This window comes from Leucoraja erinacea, chromosome 28, assembly GCF_028641065.1.
Source record: "Leucoraja erinacea ecotype New England chromosome 28, Leri_hhj_1, whole genome shotgun sequence".
Lineage (NCBI taxonomy): Eukaryota > Metazoa > Chordata > Chondrichthyes > Rajiformes > Rajidae > Leucoraja > Leucoraja erinaceus.
In genome coordinates, this window is record NC_073404.1 from 29,606,612 (window position 1) to 29,627,591 (window position 20,980).

Here is a 20,980-nt window from a genome sequence, read left to right on the forward strand (position 1 = left end):
AATGTTTTTGATTTCCCTCAGATTATTTTATATGTGTGCTTTAATCAGATGATCTTCTGTAATTAAGAGGAACATCTGCTCCCAATCATATGGCAAATATTTAACGAAGCAATCATCCGGAAATGGTCTCAATACTTTGAAATTAATGCAAGTCAGAGAGTGCTCTTTCTGCATCACCAAAATTCTATCCAGAAGCAAAGAAATAAAATTTCATTCCACAAGCAATTTAAGTAAATCTGATTATACCCCACTTTCGAATTCGAACCTACTAGCCTCAAAGTTTATATGGATGTTTGCCGAGCAGATAAATCACCAAGTCTTCTGCTTGTCCGGTATCGAGTATTCAATTTTTCCGCACCAGCGTCTAATCCCTGGGAAAACTTCTCAAATATAATTTGCTTCTCTCCCCCAGCAGGCATTGTTCACAGACACAGAAAAGGCTGCAGAAACTAATGCTTAAATTATCTGTTCTGTTCATTCATTTCAATGCTGGCAAGTCTTTGAGCATATTTGATTTGCTTTTAACGACTTGGATAACAATAGTGCAGTACATCAAATAGAATCTGATGGGAACTGAAGCAACCAAATGCAAGGAACACTGAATGAATGTTTATTTCTATCTGACATCTCTCACTGTTCCTTTGAACAGTGTGTATAGCCAAGTGGGTGTTTAGTTTTTAGTTTGGAGATACAGCAAGGAAACAGGCCCTTTGGCCCACCAAATCCACGCCAACCAGTGATCACCCGGATGCTAATACTATCCTACACACTAGGGACAATTTTACAATTTTAACTAAAACCAATTAACCTACAAACCTGTGTGTCCTTGGAATGTGGGAGGAAACCAGAGCACCAGGGAAAGCCCACGCAGTTACGGGGAGAACATACAAACACCGTACAAACAGCACCAGTAGTCAGGATTGAACCAGGGTCTCTGGCACTGCAAGGCCGTAACTCAACTGCTGTGCCACCGTGCTGCCCGGGTGCAAAAGATGACAACATTTAGGTATATAGTACTAGTTCCCTTGCTCTTCAAGATACACATAAACGATTGGGCCTTTAAAATAGGACACAATTAAGATTGCCAATTATCCCAACGAATAAATAATTTATTTGTAAATTCATAAAAGGAATGTCAAGAGCATCGCAAAGTTTAGAGATTCCAATATGGATATTTGTGTGGCATCGAGGTAAAATCTTGTTTTCATTTCTTTCAAATTATCAAATGCATTTATTAAAACCAGAAAACACTGGGAACATTCAGCATGTTCGGACAACTCTATGCAAAGAGAAGATTAATGTTTCAGGGATCTTTCACCAACCCTCTGATAAAACACTTTCTATCCATAAAAGCTGCAAGCCTACTTATTTTTTATGATTTTAAATTTAGTTTCCAGCACCTCAATATGTTTTTAGTAATCCATTTTATTTACTGAAAGAATATAAGCATGTGCAGGAATAAAATGTACCATGGGATGCATTATGTTGGAAAAGACCTGCACCTTTTTTCCATTTAGAAACATAGAAATTGGTGCAAGAGTAGGCCATTCGGCCCCTCGAGCCAGCAGCGCCATTCGATATGATCATGGCTGATCATACAAAATCAGTATCCTTTTCCGTCTTTCTCCCCATTAACCTTGATTCCGTTAGTCCTAAGAGCTAAATCTAATTCTCTTGAAAACACCCATTGTCTTCTGTGGCAGAGAATTCCACAGATTCACAACTCTCTGGGCAAAAAGGTTTATCCTCATCTCAGTCCTAAATAGCCTACACCTTATTCTTAAACTGCGACCCGTGGTTCTGGACTCCCCCAACATCAGGAACATTTTTCCTGCATCGAGCCTTAAATCCTTTAAGAATTTTATATGTTTCTATAAGATCGCCTCTCATCCTTCTAAATGCCAGTGAAATCAAGCCCAGTCGATCCGTTCTTTCATCATATCTCAGTTCTGCCATCCTGGGAATTATCTTGGTGAACCGACGCTGAACTCCCTCAATAGCGAGAATGTCCTTCCTCAAATTAGGAGACCAAAATTGCACACAATACTCCAGGTATGGTCTATCCAGGGCCCTGTACAACTGCAGTGGGACCTCCTTGCTCCTATACTCAAATCCTCTCGCTATGAAAGCCAACATGCCATTTGCTTTCTTCACTGCCTGCTGTACCTGTATGCTTACTTTCAGTGACTGATATACAAGGACACCGAGGTCTCATTCCACCTCCCCTTCTCCTAATCTGACACCATTCAGATAATAATCTGCCTTTTTGTTCTTGACACCAAAGTGGATAACCTCATTTATCCACATTGTACTGTATCTGTCCACTTACCCAACCCATCCAACTCACCCTGCAGCCTCATAGCATCCTACTCACAGCTCTCACTGCCACCCAGCTAGCTTTGCATCATCTGCAAACTTGGAGATGTTACGTTTTAATTCCTTCGTCTTAATTGTTAATATATATTGTAAATAACTGGAGTCCCAGCACTGAGCCTTGCGGCACCCCACTAGTCACTGCCTGCCATTCTGAAAAGGACCCATAAATTCCTACTCTATGCTTCCTGTCCGCCAACCAGTTCTCTATCCATGTCAATACCCTATCCCCAATACCATGTGCTCTAATTTTGCACACTAATCTCGTGTGGGACCTTGTCAAGGATTTTTGAAAGTCTCCCCCCCCCCCCCCCCCATCTCCAATCAGTCTGAGGGATCCCGACCTAAAACTTCACCTATCCATAGATGCTGCATGTCCCACTGAGTTCCTCCAGTGCTTTGTAGCTTTATTTTGTAAACCAGCATCTGGAGTTCTTGGTCTATCGCTTTTTCACCATGTTCTCTTCAGGTACAAATGACATCCAATCATTTTGCAGTTCAATTAAAATAATTTTGACCAACTTTATATTAACTGAACAAAATACTTCCAATGTTAGCACTGAAACACATTTATTAGAAAGGTACACAAAAATGCCGGAGAAACTCAGCGGGTGCAGCAGCATCGATGGTGCGAAGGTGATAGGTAACGTTTCGGGCCGAAACCCTTCTTCAGACCCTTCTAGAGTTTGAAGAAGGGTTTCGGCCCGAAACGTTACCTATTTCCTTCGCTCTATAGATGCTGCTGCTGAGTTTCTCCAGCATTTTTGTGTACCTTCGATTTTCCAGCATCTGCAGTTCCTTCTTGAACATTTATTAGAAACCCTAGATTGAATGGTAAAGCGAGTATGGCTGAGGGGTTGAATATATATATTGTAGGTCCAATTTAGAGACTTGAAGAAAAATGCAGGACGACACTCAGATTCTTAAACTGGCGAGCAAATAACATATTAAATAATAGTTGTAAGAGGATGATGGCAAATTTGCATGCAGTTTCAAAATATCTATCAAAACATCACTGTCATTGGGTTTAAGTGTCTCATCTCAGTGCTGAATAGTGCAAAAGGCCCATTCTTAGTCACGTGTGTGACCAAAAATATGAAAAATTGTGGAATACATCTTTTCTAATTCTGAAAGCATTACAGGTATGTTGTTTTGTACTGTATATATGATTCATATTTTTTTCGGAAGTTTATCAAGTTGAATATTTGTGTTATGCTGACAATGTTTGTTTAGGGTCAGAGGTCAAATAGGAATGGTCACGTGTGTGACCTCACACAGAAGCGTTTTTTTCATAATTTCAGTTTTATCTTACAAACTCTTGAGAATATTAAAAAGCTAGAATGTTCATATCTTTAGCAGACATGCATTATAGTTCTGTAGGTAGGAAAATAACAATGAATAAGATTAATCTCTTACAAGAATTCACTTTAGGTGATGCCATTTGGTAACGTGTGTGACATTTTGGTTCACTTTCCAAAGAATGGCCCAAAAGGATTAATGAATTCAATTTTACATCTGGGGAATCATCATGCAAGAAAAATGTAAAAATGATATGCCCACCTGTTACAAATGAAGCAAACTTTGACAGGTAGTGGGACCAGGCCATTGTGGTCTAGTTCATGCTGTGACCTCTTCACATTCTTCCCTGTCATTTCTTCTTTTCTTCTCCTTTTACTGGTACCTGCATGATACATTGTGTGTCATTATTTGCGTGACCAATTCTACTCCTTTAACTCTTACTCAAGAGTCAAGAGTGTTTTATTGTCATATGTCCCAGATAGAACAATGAAATTCTTACTTGCAGCAGCACAACAGAATATGTAAACGTGGTACTCTGTAAACAATATAATAAACAAAAAAAAAGTTCAGTTTGTGTGTGTATATACACACACACACACACACATACACACACTGCAGGAGTAAGCCGTTCGGCCCTACGAGCCAGCAGCGCCATTCAATATGATCATGGCTGATCATCCAGACTCAGAGTCCCGTTCCTGTTTTTTCCCCACATCCCAGATTCCTTTAGCCCTAAGAGCTATATCTAACTCTCTTGAATACATCTAGTGAATTGGCCTCCACTGCGTTCTGTGGCAGAGAATTCCACAGATTCACAACTCTCTGGCTGAAAAGGTTTTTCCTCATCTCAGTCCTAAACGGCCTACCCCTTATATAGATCATAAACACATATACTCACACACACACACACATACAAAAAGCATTACAACATTACAAAATGAATCAAGGCAACCAGCAGATGAAACCAGGTTCTCCTCACATTTCTGTACATTGGACTGTAACCTTATGAAAAGGCAGTAGAAACCTTCCACTGACAGTACATTATAGATGCAGTAAAATTGATGCAGACCTGTACCCCCGCAAACCATATTTATAGTCAAAATGGAGCACCCATCATTACTGTACAAGTACAGTACACAGACCAGACAAAGAAAGGTTATTTATAACCAAATAACATCCTGCTCCAAACTTACAATGATAATATTCAATTGAGACTTCTCCACCCCAAAATCCTTGGAAGGAGATAAACACAAAAAGAGTTGATCTTTATAGAAATTCCGAAAATAAAATATCTACGTTTATTTCAATACAATGTTGATCATGTTGTAGAATAATTATGGAAAGTTACACAAAACATGTTCACAATTTAAAAATAATTTATATTGAATGTTTCCAATTCGACATACAGGCGTCGCAGAGAATGGGTTTGCGTTCCAGAAAAGCAGCACATAATTCAGAAAACCCCATAAATTAAACAGATACATTTTAACGTTTAAGCAGGCATTAATTTAAAAAATACATGTTAATTATTGGTAATTATCCAATTAGTTAGCGTATTAATTAAACAAGCGCGTTATTTGAAAAATGCACAAATCAAATGTGTATAAAATGTGAGGTGTCTGTACTTGATAATGAAAGTAACAGATTGGGTAATCAAAATCTTTATCCCCATGGTAAGGATATCAGAAACACAAGGGCATAATCTGAAGGGGGGGGGAGCAGGAAATTTAGAGGGGATATCAGAGCAAGCTTTGTTTTGTACAAGGAATAGTGATATCTGCAACATGCTGCCTGAGAATGTGATGGAATAAGATTACTACATTTAAGAGGCAGACTTAAATAGACATGGCACAGAAGGATATGGCCCTAATGTGGGTAAATCAGATTAGTGCAGATAAATAAACAAGAGGATTGGCATGGACATGTGGATTGAAGGGAGTGTTTCTGTTCCATACAGTTGATTGATTGAAAGAAACAGTATGGGAACAGGCCCCGCGGCCCACAAAATCCAAACCAACCCCCGATCGGCTGTTCACACTAGCTCCATGTTATCCCTCACTTTTGCATCCGCTCCCTACATACTGTGAGCAATTTACAGAGACCCATTAACCTACAAACCCACACGTCTTTGGTGGGTGGGAAGGAAACGGAGCACCTGGAGGAAACCTATGGGGACATGAGGAGAACGTACAGACTCCACAAAGAGAGCATCTGAGGTCAGGATCAAACCCAGGTCTGGCACTATGAAGTTCATAAGTTGTAGGAGCAGAATTAAGCCATTCGGCCCATCAAGTCTACTCTGCCGTTCAATCATCGCTAATCTATCTTTCTTTCTCAACCCCATTCTCCTGCCTTCTCCCCGACACCCATACTAATCAAGAATCTAGAAATCTCCACCGTCAAAATATCCATCAACGGCCTATCAGAAGAAAATATCCACTGGCTTTGCCTCCACAGCCTCTGTGGCAATGAATTCCACAAATTCACCACCCTCTGACTAAAGAAATTCCTCTTCACCTCCTTTCTAAAGGCACGTCCTTTTATTTTGAGGCTATGGCCTCTAGTCCTAGACACTCCCACTAGCGGAAACATCCTCTCCACATCCACACCACTCTACCACTGTTCCATAGAAACATAGAAAAATAGGTAAAGGAGGAGGCCATTCGGCCCCACGAGCCAGCACTGCCATTCAATATGATCATGGCTGATCATCTAAAATCAGTACCCCGTTCCTGCTTTTCCCCCATATCCCTTGATTCCTTTTGCCCTAAGAGTTAAATCTAACACTCTCTTGAAATAGAGGTTCCACCCTTAATAATAAGTTGGTTAAAGAGTATGACAAGTTCTACAGATCATCACGGTCAAAATGACCCATAGCGCTGCCTGGTTCAATTTCTGACCTGTGCAAAAAATGTTTACCTCTAATTCACACTTCCTAATACCAGTCAAAAGCACAAACATCAACTTAGACATAATGTGCCTTTTAAAAATAAATTGTCATTGATACTCTTACGAAGAATGGAGTTTCAGGTGAATATTTGGCAACATATTTTCAGGAAGTAACAGGTATAGCAGGAAAATCAAATGTGCTAACAGGAATGAGAGAATAGATAAGTACAATGCACTGATTTATTGCAATTACTGCCAAAAGATTTCCTACCAGCGTGACAGTTGTTGCGCAATTATCCTTATTATTCTGATTTTTAAAAGCGGGGAAATCAGACACTATTCAGCAAGAAAAGACACAAAATGCTGGAGTAGCTCATCAGCACTTTGTGTATTTTTTTGTAAACCAGAATCTGCAGTTCCTTGTTTCTATTATTCAGGTAGACATTAGAGTTGAAAGCAGATGATTAAATGTTAAAACATTCTCAAAATAAGTTTCTTTCTAGTTGTCAAATTCCTGATTTGATTTGATTGAAGCGTTATGCTTGATGAAATAAATCAGTTTTGATTAGGAATGCACTTCTATTACAATTGATTAAATAAGCAATTTTCTGAATTTAAAACATTCTAAAGATAGCATGCTTCACCATATCCCTTTCAAGGCAAAGTCTGTTGGACATTATTCACGGCGTATTTTATTGCACGGTGCATTTAGAAAGTAGGAAGACAGCAAAGTTATCCCCTCAGTTGAAAACATATTACAATATATCGGTTTTCTGATCTTCTGCAGTGGTCATGCAGGAGCTGTATCAAGAATTGGTTGGATGTTAATGATACAAGGTTGATACCAAAGTGCAGTCATGTAAGAATCCCTGTCATCATGTATATTCTAAGTTATAAATAATCAATCAGAAACAAAAAAACAGAATTCGGGAGATTTAAGGGGATTGTTGCCACGACTTGAGGGTCTGAGCCATTGGGGGAGAGGTTGGGCACACTAGGACTCTATTCCTTGAAGCACAGGAGGATGAGGGGTGATCTTATAAAGGTGAACAAAATCATGAGTGGGAATAGAGAGGGTGAATACACAAAGTAGGGGAGTCAAGAACAATAGGTTTAAGGTGGGGGGGGGGGGATTTAATAGGAACACGAGGGGCAACTTTTTCCACACAGAGGGTGGTGGGTATTTGGAACGACCTCAAAGAGGATATAGTCAAGGCAGGTAATATAACAACATTTAAAAGACATTTGGGCAGGTTTAGAGGAATATGGTCCAAACGTGGGCAGGCGGGACTAATGCAGATGGGGTATCTTGGTTGGCATGGGCAACTTGGGCCAATGGGCATGTTTCCTCCATTTCCCCATCCAATAAGGTCGTTTACTCCATTTCCCCATCCAACATAAAATCCAGCACCAATGACTAAGGAAGGACATGCTTGTTTAACAGAATATTACGATAGGCCTTTTGTCTTTTTTTCCCATTCAAGGGGCCAACAGGGCAATTTCATGTAACAGCCATGAAACCAAATAATCAACCACAGCATTGAGAACAACAACGTTTTAAAACTGTGCAGACAGCAAAAGCAATAAACTAAAAATATATTAACACAGTTGAACAAGATTGCGTAAAGCACAAAATGCTGGAGGAACACAGCAGGTCAGGCATCATCTGAGGAGGGAATGAACTGGCGACGTTTCAGATGAGGACTCTTCTTCAGACCGTTCCGACCTGCTGAGTTCTTTCACTATTTTGATTCCAGCATCTCCAGTTCATTATGTCTCTGTGAGCATGCTTGAAAACTGATACACGATGAATTAAATAATGGGAAAGTAGTTAAGGAGAGAATTACATGAGGCGATTTAATGCACAGCACAATATTTTTTATTGTGAATATGGGACAAGACCTCTCATGATTTAAAATCAGTGAATAGGGATTCGCAAGGCAGAAAAGATTCCAACTCCAGGTATATTGAAGAAATTTTAATATCTTATCAACTGATTATAAATTTAGTCTCATTCATCTTTATCTTCAATCACAGTCAACAACACAACAACTGAACTATTTCCTTCCATTGTGTTGGGAAATTAGTATTTTGTTACAAATCTGTTGTTATTTTAGTTTGCAGCATACCAACTATAAGTGAGGTGTAGAAACAAGGAACTGCAAATACTGGATTACAAAAAAAAGACACATTGTGCTGGAGTAACTCAGCAGGTCAGGAAGCATCTCTGGAGAACATGGTTAGGTGAAGTTCCGGGTCTGCACCCGACTTCAGACTGACTGTCGGATGGTGGGGAAAGAGCATAGCTGGAATCACAGAGGGGGAAGAGTGAGAGGGGTTCTCACGGAAGAGAGAGTGGCAGGAATCACAAGACCCCCCCCCCCCCCCAGCCCACACAATCAGACTGAAGACGGGTCCTGACCCAGCGGTATGGTGGCGTAGTGGTAGAGTTGCTACCTTACCAGAGACCCAGGTTCAACACTGATCATGGGTGCTGCCTGTCTGGACTTTGTACGTTCTCCCCGTAACCACATGGGTTTTCTCCAGGATCTCCAGTTTCCTCCAACACACTCCAAAGAAGTGCAGGGTTGTAGGTTAATTGGCTTGGTAAAACAGTAAATTGTCCCTACTGTGTGTAGGATAGCGTTAGTGTGTGGGGTGATGCGGACCCGGTGGGCCGAAGGGCCTGTTTCCATACTGTATCTCTAAACTAAACCAATATAAATTAAGTGCTAGAACCTTACATTACACAAAGATTATACCACTAATTCTGGATCAGCCACTTCAACACACACGGCTACTTTGACAATTAGCTCAATTACCACTAGTCTACAGTTGTACAATGCGGAATTTGATCAGACCTCTTGCTGTACAGATACAATAAATTCATACATTAACAATAAACAAGGCTAGTCATGTCCAAAGTTTCACTCAAGCTGTCAATGAAAGCATCCCGTACCTGCCTTCTCTCCATACCCCCTGATCCCCTTAGCCACAAGGGCCACATCTAACTCCCTCTTAAATATAGCCAATGAACTGGCCTCAACTACCCTCTGTGGCAGAGAGTTCCAGAGAGTCACCACTCTCTGTGTGAAAAAAGTTCTTCTCATCTCGGTTTTAAAGGATTTCCCCCTTATCCTTAAGCTGTGACCCCTTGTCCTGGATTTCCCTAACATCGGGAACAATCTTCCTGCATCTAGCCTGTACAACCCCTTAAGAATTTTGTAAGTTTCTACAAGATCCCCTCTCAATCTCCTAAATTCTAGAGGGTATAAACCAAGTCTATCCAGTCTTTCTTCATAAGACAGTCCTGACATCCCAGGAATCAGTCTGGTGAACCGTCTCTGCACCCCCTCTATGGCAATAATGTCCTTCCTCAGATTTGGAGACCAAAACTGTACGCAATACTCCAGGTGTGGTCTCACCAAGACCCTGTACAACTGCAGTAGAACCTCCCTGCTCCTATACTCAAATCCTTTTGCAATGAAAGCTAACATACCATTCGCTTTCTTTACTGCCTGCTGCACCTGCATGCCTACCTTCAATGACTGGTGTATCATGACACCCAGGTCTTGCTGCATCTCCCCCTTTCCCAATCGGCCACCATTTAGATAATAGTCTGCTTTCCCGTTTTTGCCACCAAAATGGATAACCTCACATTTATCCACATTATACTGCATCTGCCAAACATTTGCCCACTCACCCAGCCTATCCAAGTCACCTTGCAGTCTCCTAGCATCCTCCTCACAGCTAACACTGCCCCCCAGCTTAGTGTCATCCGCAAACTTGGAGATATTGCCTTCAATTCCCTCATCCAGATCATTAATATATATTGTAACTAGCTGGGGTCCCAGCACTGAGCCTTGCGGTACCCCACTAGTCACTGCCTGCCATTGTGAAAAGGACCCTTTACTCCTACTCTTTGCTTCCTGTTTGCCAGCCAGTTCTCTATCCACATCAATACTGAACCCCCAATGCCGTGTGCTTTAAGTTTGTATACTAAATCGTAATTTGAAACTGAGGTGCGTAAAATCGTCTTCGCACAGAAGATGAGGAAAGGCGAAGTTGGAATTCTCAAAACTAAAGGAGTGGAAGCGAGGTCACTGGAGGTACTTAAAGGGGAGGCAGATTTGTATTTAAGTTCTATGGAACTGGTATAGAAGATGTGGCAAGGCCTGCAACAGATTAGCCACGATCATATTGATTACCGGGCCAAATGACCTACACCAGTTCCCAACTTTCTGTGCTCATGCACTAAACAATTCACTAAACTATTTCTTGTGACAAACAGCAATACGGTAGCTGCTCAACTTTTCCCAAATGCACATGCATCTAATGCGGATAACTTTCTGCTAAATATTCAGCATGCATGCGAAAACCAGGAGCTGTACACTCATTACGACGATAGACACAAAGTGCTGGAGTAACTCAACGAGTCAGGCAGCATCTCTGGAGAAGATAGATAGGTGATGTTTCTGATCGGGACCCTTCTTCAGACTGAAGGGTCCGGATTTAAAACGTCACCCATCCTTTTTCTCCAGAGATGCTGCCTGACCCACCTGAGTTACTCCAGCATTTTGTGTCTATCTTTGGTATAAACCAGCATCTGCAGTTCTTAGTTTCTACTCATTAGGACAAGTTAATCCAGCAGTTTAATTTTTGTCAAGATTTATTGGCATTTTGATTAACAGAATGCTGGTTATTTTAAAAACGCAAACATTTTAATTGCTAAACCAGTTTCATTCTGCAGAGTCTTAATGATCTAAAAGGGTCTACGTAAATGCGAATACCAACCCAAATAATCTTAACAAACCAAATGCAATCATTGTCATGAACTAACTGCCCAAAGAAAATACACAGCAAATATTGAAACAGCACGTTGATTTGAAGTTATTCATACAACTGAAAACCTCAATGTGGTAATCAAAATATTTAGCTCCAGAATAATAAGCGAATTACCAATACGGTTTGTACAACTGCAGAACATGCAATTCTTATCAAACTTGCACTGTAATTGTTACAGGTTGCAAGTGTGTTTTGGATATTAGCAGATGAAGCCTTGATGTTTCTCAATAAGAAATTAAGCAATGTGTTAAGTGTAGTTATACCGGCTCCCTCACCTGGAAGTGCTGTGGTACATGTCAGTTCATTTGGAAGTTGGAATTGAGTTGGATTTCGCTCCATGGCTGCTGCTATAAGTATTTCAAATGGATTCCTTATTTGTAATTGTGAGCAGTCTATCTCCATGGCAGCATTGTCATCGTCCACATCAATCAAGTCATCGTCCACATCGTTCTGCTCAGAGGTGGGCGTGTCGGTGCTTGCGTTAGACGTCGGTGTGCCAGGCCGACTGACATGCCTTTCCAAAGTTTTTGCTTGTGCAAATGCTCTACAGTTACTGTCCACCCTGGAATCCAATGCTTTACTGTGGGACTTGTCAGGGAACTCCATGTCCACAGTAGGCGAGGCTGTCCTTTTAACCGTCTGCTTGTCCATAACTCCATTTACTTGGCTTAGTCTTTCCTTTTTCTCTTGCTTCTAGAAAAGAAAATATAATTTACTAGCATCATAGAGCAACAGTGGGGAAACAGGCCCTTCGACCCAACTTGCCCACACCAGCCAACATGTGCCAGCTACTCTAGTCCCACCTTCCCACATTTGGTCCATTTCCCTCCAAACCTGTTCTGTCCATGTACCTGTCTAACTGTTTCTTAAACATTGGGATAGTCCCTACCTCCTCTGGCAGCTTGTTCCATAGACCTACCACCCTTTGTGAAAAATTCACCCCTCAGATTCCTATTAAATCTTCTTCCCTTCGCCTTAAACCTATGCCCTCTGAACCTCGAGGCTACAAAACAAAATGAAATTCACAATACAAAAAAAAATACTTCTGAGATAGACAACATTATGTGCTAAATGACTGTACAGCTGAAATGAGCCAATAGGTTCAAACACAATCGCAGAACCCAAGTTAAAAAGCACTGTAAAAAGACAGTGCTGGAGTAATTCAGCGGGTTAAGCAGCATCTCTGGAGAACATAAATGTGCGATGCTTCAGTTTGGAAGCCTTCTTTAAACTAAAGAAGGGCTCGACTGTAGATGGATCCTGACGCTGCATGACCCTCTGAGTTACTCCAGCGGATCTTTTATTAAATCAGCATCTTCAGTCCCTTGTGTTTACAAGAGTACTGGATTGCAAAAGGACTGCTGACCATCTTACAATGAATGTGACAGCATTTAGTGTGTGCACTTAAATCAGCCGAGATGTACACAAATATAATCAGAAATTATTAAACGTGCCTATAATAATGGCTATTTACTATTAACAGAACTACAAATTTCCATTAAACTGGCCTTGGGGGAAGAAAAATGAGGTGCAATGCATTCTTTCTTGAATCAATGAAGCATGGAACAATGATTAAGAAAGAACTGCAGATGCTGGTAAAATCGAAGGTAGACACAAAATACTGGAGTAACTCAGCGGGTCTCGACTCGAAACGTCGCCAATTCTTTCTGTCCATTGATGCGGCCTCACCCGCTGAGTCACTCCAGCATTTTGTGTCTAAGCATGGTACAATTGTGTTTTTTTATTAAACAATGATTTACTTACTTTTCTACGAACTGTGCACCTATGACACATCCATTCTCCAGGTGGAAGCATCTCCTCACTGAGGGGAGGGTTACTGCAAAGACAAGAGAAGATTCAGCTAGCAGCTTCTGGAACTTTGCAATGTTTATATATTAATTGTAGACATATTATCGCATTTTGCAGGGAACAGAAAAGATGAAAACTGTGTAGTATCAAACTGTCAACATCATGCAGTTTGAACTGGAAATTCCAATTTAGTTTAGTTTGGAGATACTGTGCAGAAACAGGCCCTTTGTCCGACCGAATCCATGCCGACCAGAGATCCCTGCACACTAACACTACTCGACACACACACTAAAGACAATTTACAATTTTATCATGCCAATTAACCTACAAACCTGTACGTCTTTGGAGTGTGGGTGGAAACCGCAGCACCCAGAGAAAACCCACGCGGTCACGGGGAGAATGTGCAAACTCCGTACAGACAGCAGCGTAATCAGGATCGAACCCGGGTCTCTGGTGCTGTAAGGCAGCAAACTACCGCTACGCCATCGTGCCGCCCAATTGATTCATTACACCCAAAGGGTGCTACTTAAAGGGAACATAAACAGCTCATCTCGTCTAAAGATTATACCCTGGACTCACAGAGAGCATTTGAAAATCTGCTGTAATAATGTCACAACTTCAAGCTCCACATCTCAACTAGTGCGCGCCCAACTAGTTTAGGACTCTCATACAAATAATAAGATAGCATCCACCAGATAAGACCTTGCATGGCATTAGAAATACTGCGCAGAAACAGGCTCTTTGGCCCACCGAGTCTCCGCATACCAACACACTAGGGGCAATTTATAATTTTACCAAAGCCAATTAACCGACGAACTTATGCATCTTTTGAGCGTGGGAGGAAACTAGAGCACCCAGAGAAAGCCACGTGGTCACAGGGATAACATACAAACTCTGTACAGACAGCACCCGTGATCAGGATGGAACTTGAGTCTCTGGCACTGTACCACTGCGCCACCGTATTTCTTTAATTAAGGTTCAGGAACATCACAAAACACTTCACAAGTTTTAACTTATGTTCAGGATGATGGAATCTATTACAAACATCCACTGCCAACATTTAAATAAATTTGTTTAATACATTTACTGAACTGTATTTTTCAAAGCTGTTTTGGGGCTATTATTGCGCCTCTCATTTGTGGAGATTGTGTTATTTTTTTCTCTAGAGTGAGGGAGAGCAAAAGGTTCAATCAGTCACGACGATCTGGCTAGCATAGCGAAGTGCAAGCCTGAACAACTTGCGCAGCTTTCCTGCCCTTTACATTTCATTTGTGCAACACATCAAGATTTGGCTTTTTTTCACTTTGAATTTAAAGGCTTTCTCACATAGGGTTAGATAACAAATGTTCTTTTCTGACAAACATCTTTGCAGTTATGGATTGTGCAGGCCATTTTACTTCAAACAACATACCAGATGTCCCCATACTAGTTTAATTTGCAACACTAAACTCACAGCATCTTTAAGCAAAGACCCCGTGTGCAGATCCAAGATTTTGTTTCAAAACTGTGAAAGCAAGCAAATGCTATAACTTGAGGTTGAGTTTCATTTATGCAATCTGTTTAACTTCTACACATTCATTGTTTTTTTTTGCAGACAAGTGAATAACCTACTCAATTGTTGAATAACTTGCCCCAACTAATTCACTAAATTTACTCTCGAGAAGATAGACTTGCAATGTGTACAGGACGTTTCTACTTATCTTACAACTTTCAGTCCTTTTCTAGCCTCAGTCACTTACTCCATCCTTCCGCCAATCACCACCACTCAACCCGTCACCTACATCTAACCATCACTTGCCAGGCTTTGTCTCATCTCCACCTCCCCTGTCCAGCTTTCCCTCCAACTCCACTCAGTCCGGAGGGTCATAAAGTCGTATGATAGGAGCAAAATTAGGCCATTCGGCCCATCAAGTCCACTCTGCCGTTCAATCGTGGCTGATCTGTCGCTCCCTCCTAAACCAATTCTTCTGCCTTCTCCCTGTAGCCCCTGACACCCGTACTAATCAAGAATCTGTCAAACTCTGCCTTAAAAATATCCACTTACTTGGCCTCCGCAGCCCTCTGTGGAAATGAATTCCATGAATTCTTCACCCTCTCACTAAAGAAATACCACCTCATCTCCTTCCTAAAGGAACGTCCTTAATTCTGAGGCTATGACCTCTGGTCTAGACTCTCCCACTAGTGGAAACATCCTCTCCCCACCCACTCTACCCAAGGGTCCCCACCTGAAATGGCATGTCCATTCCCTCCACAAATGTTGCCTGACACACTGAGGTCCTCCATCACGTTTCTTTGCTGAGATTCCTGCAGTTCCTTGTGTTTCCAATATGTACAGCTAAATACATTGTCCAACTGAGTGATTAACAGTTTATTTCCCCGAGTAGTTAATTGGCCATAACAGGTTTTGGGTTTATCAGGCAGAGGGACTAAGGAAAAACTAGGCAAATTGAAGTCTAAATTAAGAGTAATTAAAATATGCTGCGAGGAAGGCTGAAAGTTCATCAGTAGCAGAGGTTGTCAAACCAAATGGCCTGCATAGGATAGTATAACCATCCCCTCTGGAAAAAAAGACCCACCCAGAGTCATAGCGTAGAAACAGGCCCTTCGGCCCTTACCAGCCAACATGTCCCAGCTATACCAGTCCCACCTGCCCGCATTAGGTCCTTATCCCTCCAAACCTATCCTATCCACGTACCTGTCTAACTATTTGCCTACTCTGGAGACCTCAAAACCAAAAGTGGCTGGAAATCCCATTACAGAATAAGACATCACCCAATGACACAAAATAAATAACATGCGCACATATAAAAAAGGGAGTCACAAACTAATATTAGAGAATGAAATGATAAAAAGCTTCCCAGACCTTGAGCAGTGCAAAGAGAATAATTTCTGATAAAAAAAGATATTTTCTGATTTGTCCAACTGCAATCAGGAAGCAGCCATTCCCACACTTCCAATACTTTAAAGTTCTAGGCACAAAACCAACACTAGCATTGTGCGTAACCACACAAAGACAGACCCGGCAAGGGCTTTGTGGACTTGATGAAAAGGACAGTAAATAGACAACATTCTTAGCACAATACCTTCACCACCACAACATTTTTCCGTTACTCAAATCTTCAGAGACACAAATGACCAAAAGTGCTATAAGTGATTACATTTTTTTTCCACTCGCCAGCCAGTCAGTACCTTTCCAGATAAACTCTCTCTCTCCCTTCCTACATTCATTAATGCAAAATGGAAAATTGCAGTCAATAGCAATTATATTATTGTAAAGCCTTAAAGACATCATTTAACTTGTTTTTGGCCATTCCGATGATTATTATTTTTCAATATGCATACACATTCAAAATCTGCCTGCACTATCCCTAATGCTCACAAACAAAGGCAAAATATTAGTTACGAAGCTCCATGGTGTAAGGTTTAATTTTCATATACAGAGGTGCCTACAAAGAGCAAATGCAAAAATAACATTACACTTGCCTTTGCTTGGCTACTCCTCAAATATTGGAAGTTCAGCATTGATTGAAAGTGCATTACTTTACAAACAGTTCCTCCTGCTGGTTAATACTCGAAACTGCACAGCAAACACTAATTTGGAAGAGAGAATATTTTCTGGACCGAGCTTTGAATGTTTAGTTTGGAGATAGAGTGGAAACAGGCCCTTCGGCCCACGCCAACCAGCGCTTACCCATACACACTAGGGACAATTTACAGACAAATTACAACTAACCTACAAACCTGAGATAGACACAAAATGCTGGAGTAACTCATTGGGACAGGCAGCATCTCTGGAGAGAAGGAATGGGTAACGTTTCAGTTCGAGATCCTTCTTCGGACTAATGTCAGGGGAGAGGGAAATACACAGATAACAAAGTGAAAGGTGTGAAAACAGGACAAAGGGAGATGGAGATCAAGAAAAATGTGAATAGATCAGACTGGTCAGAGAATTGGGAAGCGGGAGGGATGGAGAGAGGGGTAAAGCAAGGGTTACTTGAAACTAGAGAAGTTAAGTTCATAGCGCTGGGGTGTAAGGCGACAAACCTGCACGTCTTTGGAATGTGGGAGGAAACCGGAGCACCCAGGGAATACCCATGCGGTCACAACACGCAAACTCCGTACAGACAGCACCCTTAGTTAGGATCGAACCTGGATCACTGGCACTGTAAGGCAGCAACTCAACCATTGCCCCACTGTACTGCCATCTAACAGCAGACAAAATCTACCTGAGCCAGGTTCATAATCATTATCATACTTTATTAGCCAAGTATGTTTTGCAACATACAAGGAATTTAATTTGCCATACAATCATACCAATAAAAAGCAACAGAACACACAAAATACATTTTACCATGGATATCCACCACAGTGACTCCTCCGCATTCCTCACTGTGATGGAAGGCGAACAAAAGCTCAACTTCTACCTTCTTTGTCCTCCAGTGGTCGGGGGCCTCTAACCTTCCGTTGACGGGACGATCTTACTCCCGTAGCCGGCGGAGGGCCGCCTCGTCGGGGCGATCAAGCTCCTGCATCGGTGGTGGGGGGAGGAATCTCAGCTCCCCCCGCGCCAGGCAATATACCCCTGGTCGGGGCTAGTTGAATATCGCGTGGCTTTTGGAGCTTCCCGATGTCGGTCTCTTACCCGAGACTGCGAGCTCCTTGATGTTGAAGTCCACATGCCGTGGTTGGAACGTCGATCCCAAGCAAGGAATCGGCTCTGATGGTAAGTCCACGCCCCGCGGTGGGTCTTAAAGTCAGTGCCGCGCTGTGGCCTCCAGCTCCACGATGTTAGGCCGCAGAGCAACTGGCGACTCACTGTCCACTATCATACTTCAATCGTTGCACTTTTGTCAGAGATGGTTTAGTATGTAAGCAATTACTATGCACGTACCCTGGTAAATCAATGTAGTATAGTTGTCAAATATAATTTTAACATTCAAGGATAACGAAACCTTCTTGTTTAAGTGTTTTTTTGCAGATTGTTCAAACAAACTAGCCCTTCCTAAGTAATGGATAAATTTGATCATTCAATAATATGACAGATCAATATACCGTGGCAACAGGCTCTTTGGCCCGACGTGTCCATGTTGACCAAGTTGGCATACTGGGCTAGTCTCATTGGCTTGCATTTGGTCCATATCCCTCTAAACCCTCCTATGCATATATCTGTTCAAATGTCTTTCAAAAGTTGTAATTGCAATTGCTTCTGTAACTTACTCACATAGTCATAGAGTGATACAGAGTGGAATCAGGCCCTTTGGCCCAACTTGCCCCAGCTACACAAGTCCGACCTGCCCACGTTTGGTCCAATTTCCCCCCGCCCCCAAAGCTGTCCGATCCATGTACCTGTCCAATTGTTTCTTAAAAAGGATAGTCCCTGCCTCAACTACCTCCTCTGGCAGCTTGTTCCATACACCCATCACCCTTTGTGTGAAAAGGTTACCCCTCAGATTCCTATGAAATCTTTTCCCCTTCATCTTAAACCTGTGTCCTCCAGTCCTTGATTCACCAACTCTGGGCAAGAGACTCCATGCATCTTCCAGATCAATTCCTCTCATGATTTTATACACCTCAATAAGATCACCCCTCATCCTGCTGCGCTCCAGGGAATGGAGTCCCAGCCTACTCAACCTCTCCCTACAGCTCAGACCCTCAAGCCCAGGCATCATCCTTGTAAAACATATTTTCTATAACATGGTGCCCAGAACTGAATACAAGACTCTAAATACTCACCAACGTCTTATACAGCTGCAACATGACCTCCCAACTTCTATACTTAAAACTCTGAGTATAACTCTGAGTCCCAGCGTCTCCACTTTCAAGGAACCATCCAGCTGCAATCCTAGATCCCTCTGCTCCACAACACTCCCCAGTGCCTTACCCTTCACTGTGTAGGTCCTGCCCAGGTTATACTTCCCAAAATTTAACACCTCACGTTGCTCTGTATTAAATTCCATCAACCATTCCTCAGCCCACCTGGCCAATCGATCAAGATCCTGTTGTAATTTTTCAATCATCTTCACCATCTTCAAAACCGCCCACTTTTGTATCATATGCAAACTTGCTATCCTTGCAGTATATGTTCTCATCCAAATCATTGACAGAGATGACAAACAAACCCAGCACCAAACACTGAGGCACACCACTTGTCACAGGCCTCCAGTCCGAGAAGCAACCTTCAAAGGTTTCAACGGCCAAGCATCACCCTCTGCTTCCTTCCATGAAGCCAATTTTCTATCCATTTAATTATCTCTCTTTGAATCCCATGCGATCTAGCCTTCCAGAGCAGCCTACCATGTGGAACCTTGTCGAATGCTTTGCTGAAGTCTACATCTACTGCTCTGCCCTCATCGGCCTTTTTGGTCTTCAAAAAACTTGATTTGTGAGACATGACCTCCCACGTACAAACCCATGCTGGTTATCCTTAATCAGCCGTTGTGTCTAAATGCCCATCTATCCTAGACCTCAGAATACTCTCTAGTAACTTTCCAACTACAGATATTAAGCTCACTGGCCTGTAGTTCCCAGCATTTGCCCTGCAGCCCTTCTTGAATAGAGGCACAACATTTGCCACCCTCCAGTCTTCCGGCACCTCTCCTGTATTTAAAGACGACTCGTAAATTTGGTAGCTCATTCCAGATATGGACTACCCTCAGTGAAAACTCTACTCTCTCCTTTAAGCCTGAGACGCCTTTTAGATTCCTGGGAAACTTTATCCATGCCTCTAAGGCAACTGTACTAATGGCTATTGTGTTGAACTGCATCAAAACACAATATAGGTTTCCCAAAAAAAAGTGTATTACAAAGTTGAACTTTATAAACTTATAGATTTCAAGCGAGGGTTTGTGTGTGAATACAGAGATGCATTGTCTTTGGTTCTCCTTCACTTAATTGGTTAACCTCATAACACGTTTTGAGCTTACATAGTAGATCTGATTTTATCATTAATCATAATCATACTTTATTTGCCAAGTATGTTTTGCAACATATGAGGAATTTTATTTGCCAGTCATCATACCAATAAAAAGCAACAAGATCCGCAAAATACATTTTAACATAAATATCCACCACAGTGACTCCTCCACATTCCTCACTGTGATGGAAGGCGGAAAAAAAGTTCAATCTCGTCCCTATAATTCTCATTAGTTTCATATTATAGTACATGTGAGCAAAACCTAAATTTACAGATCATGACAGAGACACAAACTCATTCGCTGCCAGCTTCATGTGATAAAACTAAACTTTGCCTTCATTATATACAAGTTTAAATGGGCAGAATAATTGACATTATAGTATTATGCAAATAATTTGGCAATGATTTCCAAAACTATTTGCTTAAATTTACAGACCTTGCTTAAATGGAATAAGAAACAAGATTAAGGCAGGCTTATTAGCTATGTATTCCTTCACTCCCTTTGATACTATTCCAGGCATCTCAATTTGCAACAATAAGTATTCAAAGGTCAAAGCAGGACAGCTTACTGGCCAAATTACATCAGTCAGACCTGAAATTTGTAGATGTGGATTTACACTTGAACCCTGCTATTCTAGTTTACATTAGTTTAGAGATACATCATGGCAATGGGCCCTTCAGTCGAACACACACGAATACGAACACACACACACAGGACGATTTACATTTATACCAAGCCAATTAACTTACAAACTTGTACGTTTTTGGAATGTGGGAGGAAACCAAAACTCTCGGAGAAAACCCACACAGGTCACAGGGAGAAAGTACAACCTCCGTAGAAACAAGCACCAG

The 20,980-nt window shown here is 41.6% G+C and overlaps 1 protein-coding gene across 1 annotated transcript in view; it reads right to left on the bottom strand.

Annotated features, from left to right (window-relative positions):
* Window positions 1-20,980, bottom strand: part of phf12b (PHD finger protein 12b) — a 78,761-nt gene that overhangs the window by 25,798 nt on the left and 31,983 nt on the right. Inside the window, exons 3-5 of the mRNA XM_055658140.1 lie at window positions 13,171-13,243; window positions 11,682-12,099; window positions 3,934-4,054 (exon numbers count right to left, since the gene is read on the bottom strand). Of these exons, the coding sequence (XP_055514115.1) occupies window positions 3,934-4,054; window positions 11,682-12,099; window positions 13,171-13,243 (612 nt within the window). The remainder of the gene's footprint in view (window positions 1-3,933; window positions 4,055-11,681; window positions 12,100-13,170; window positions 13,244-20,980) is intronic.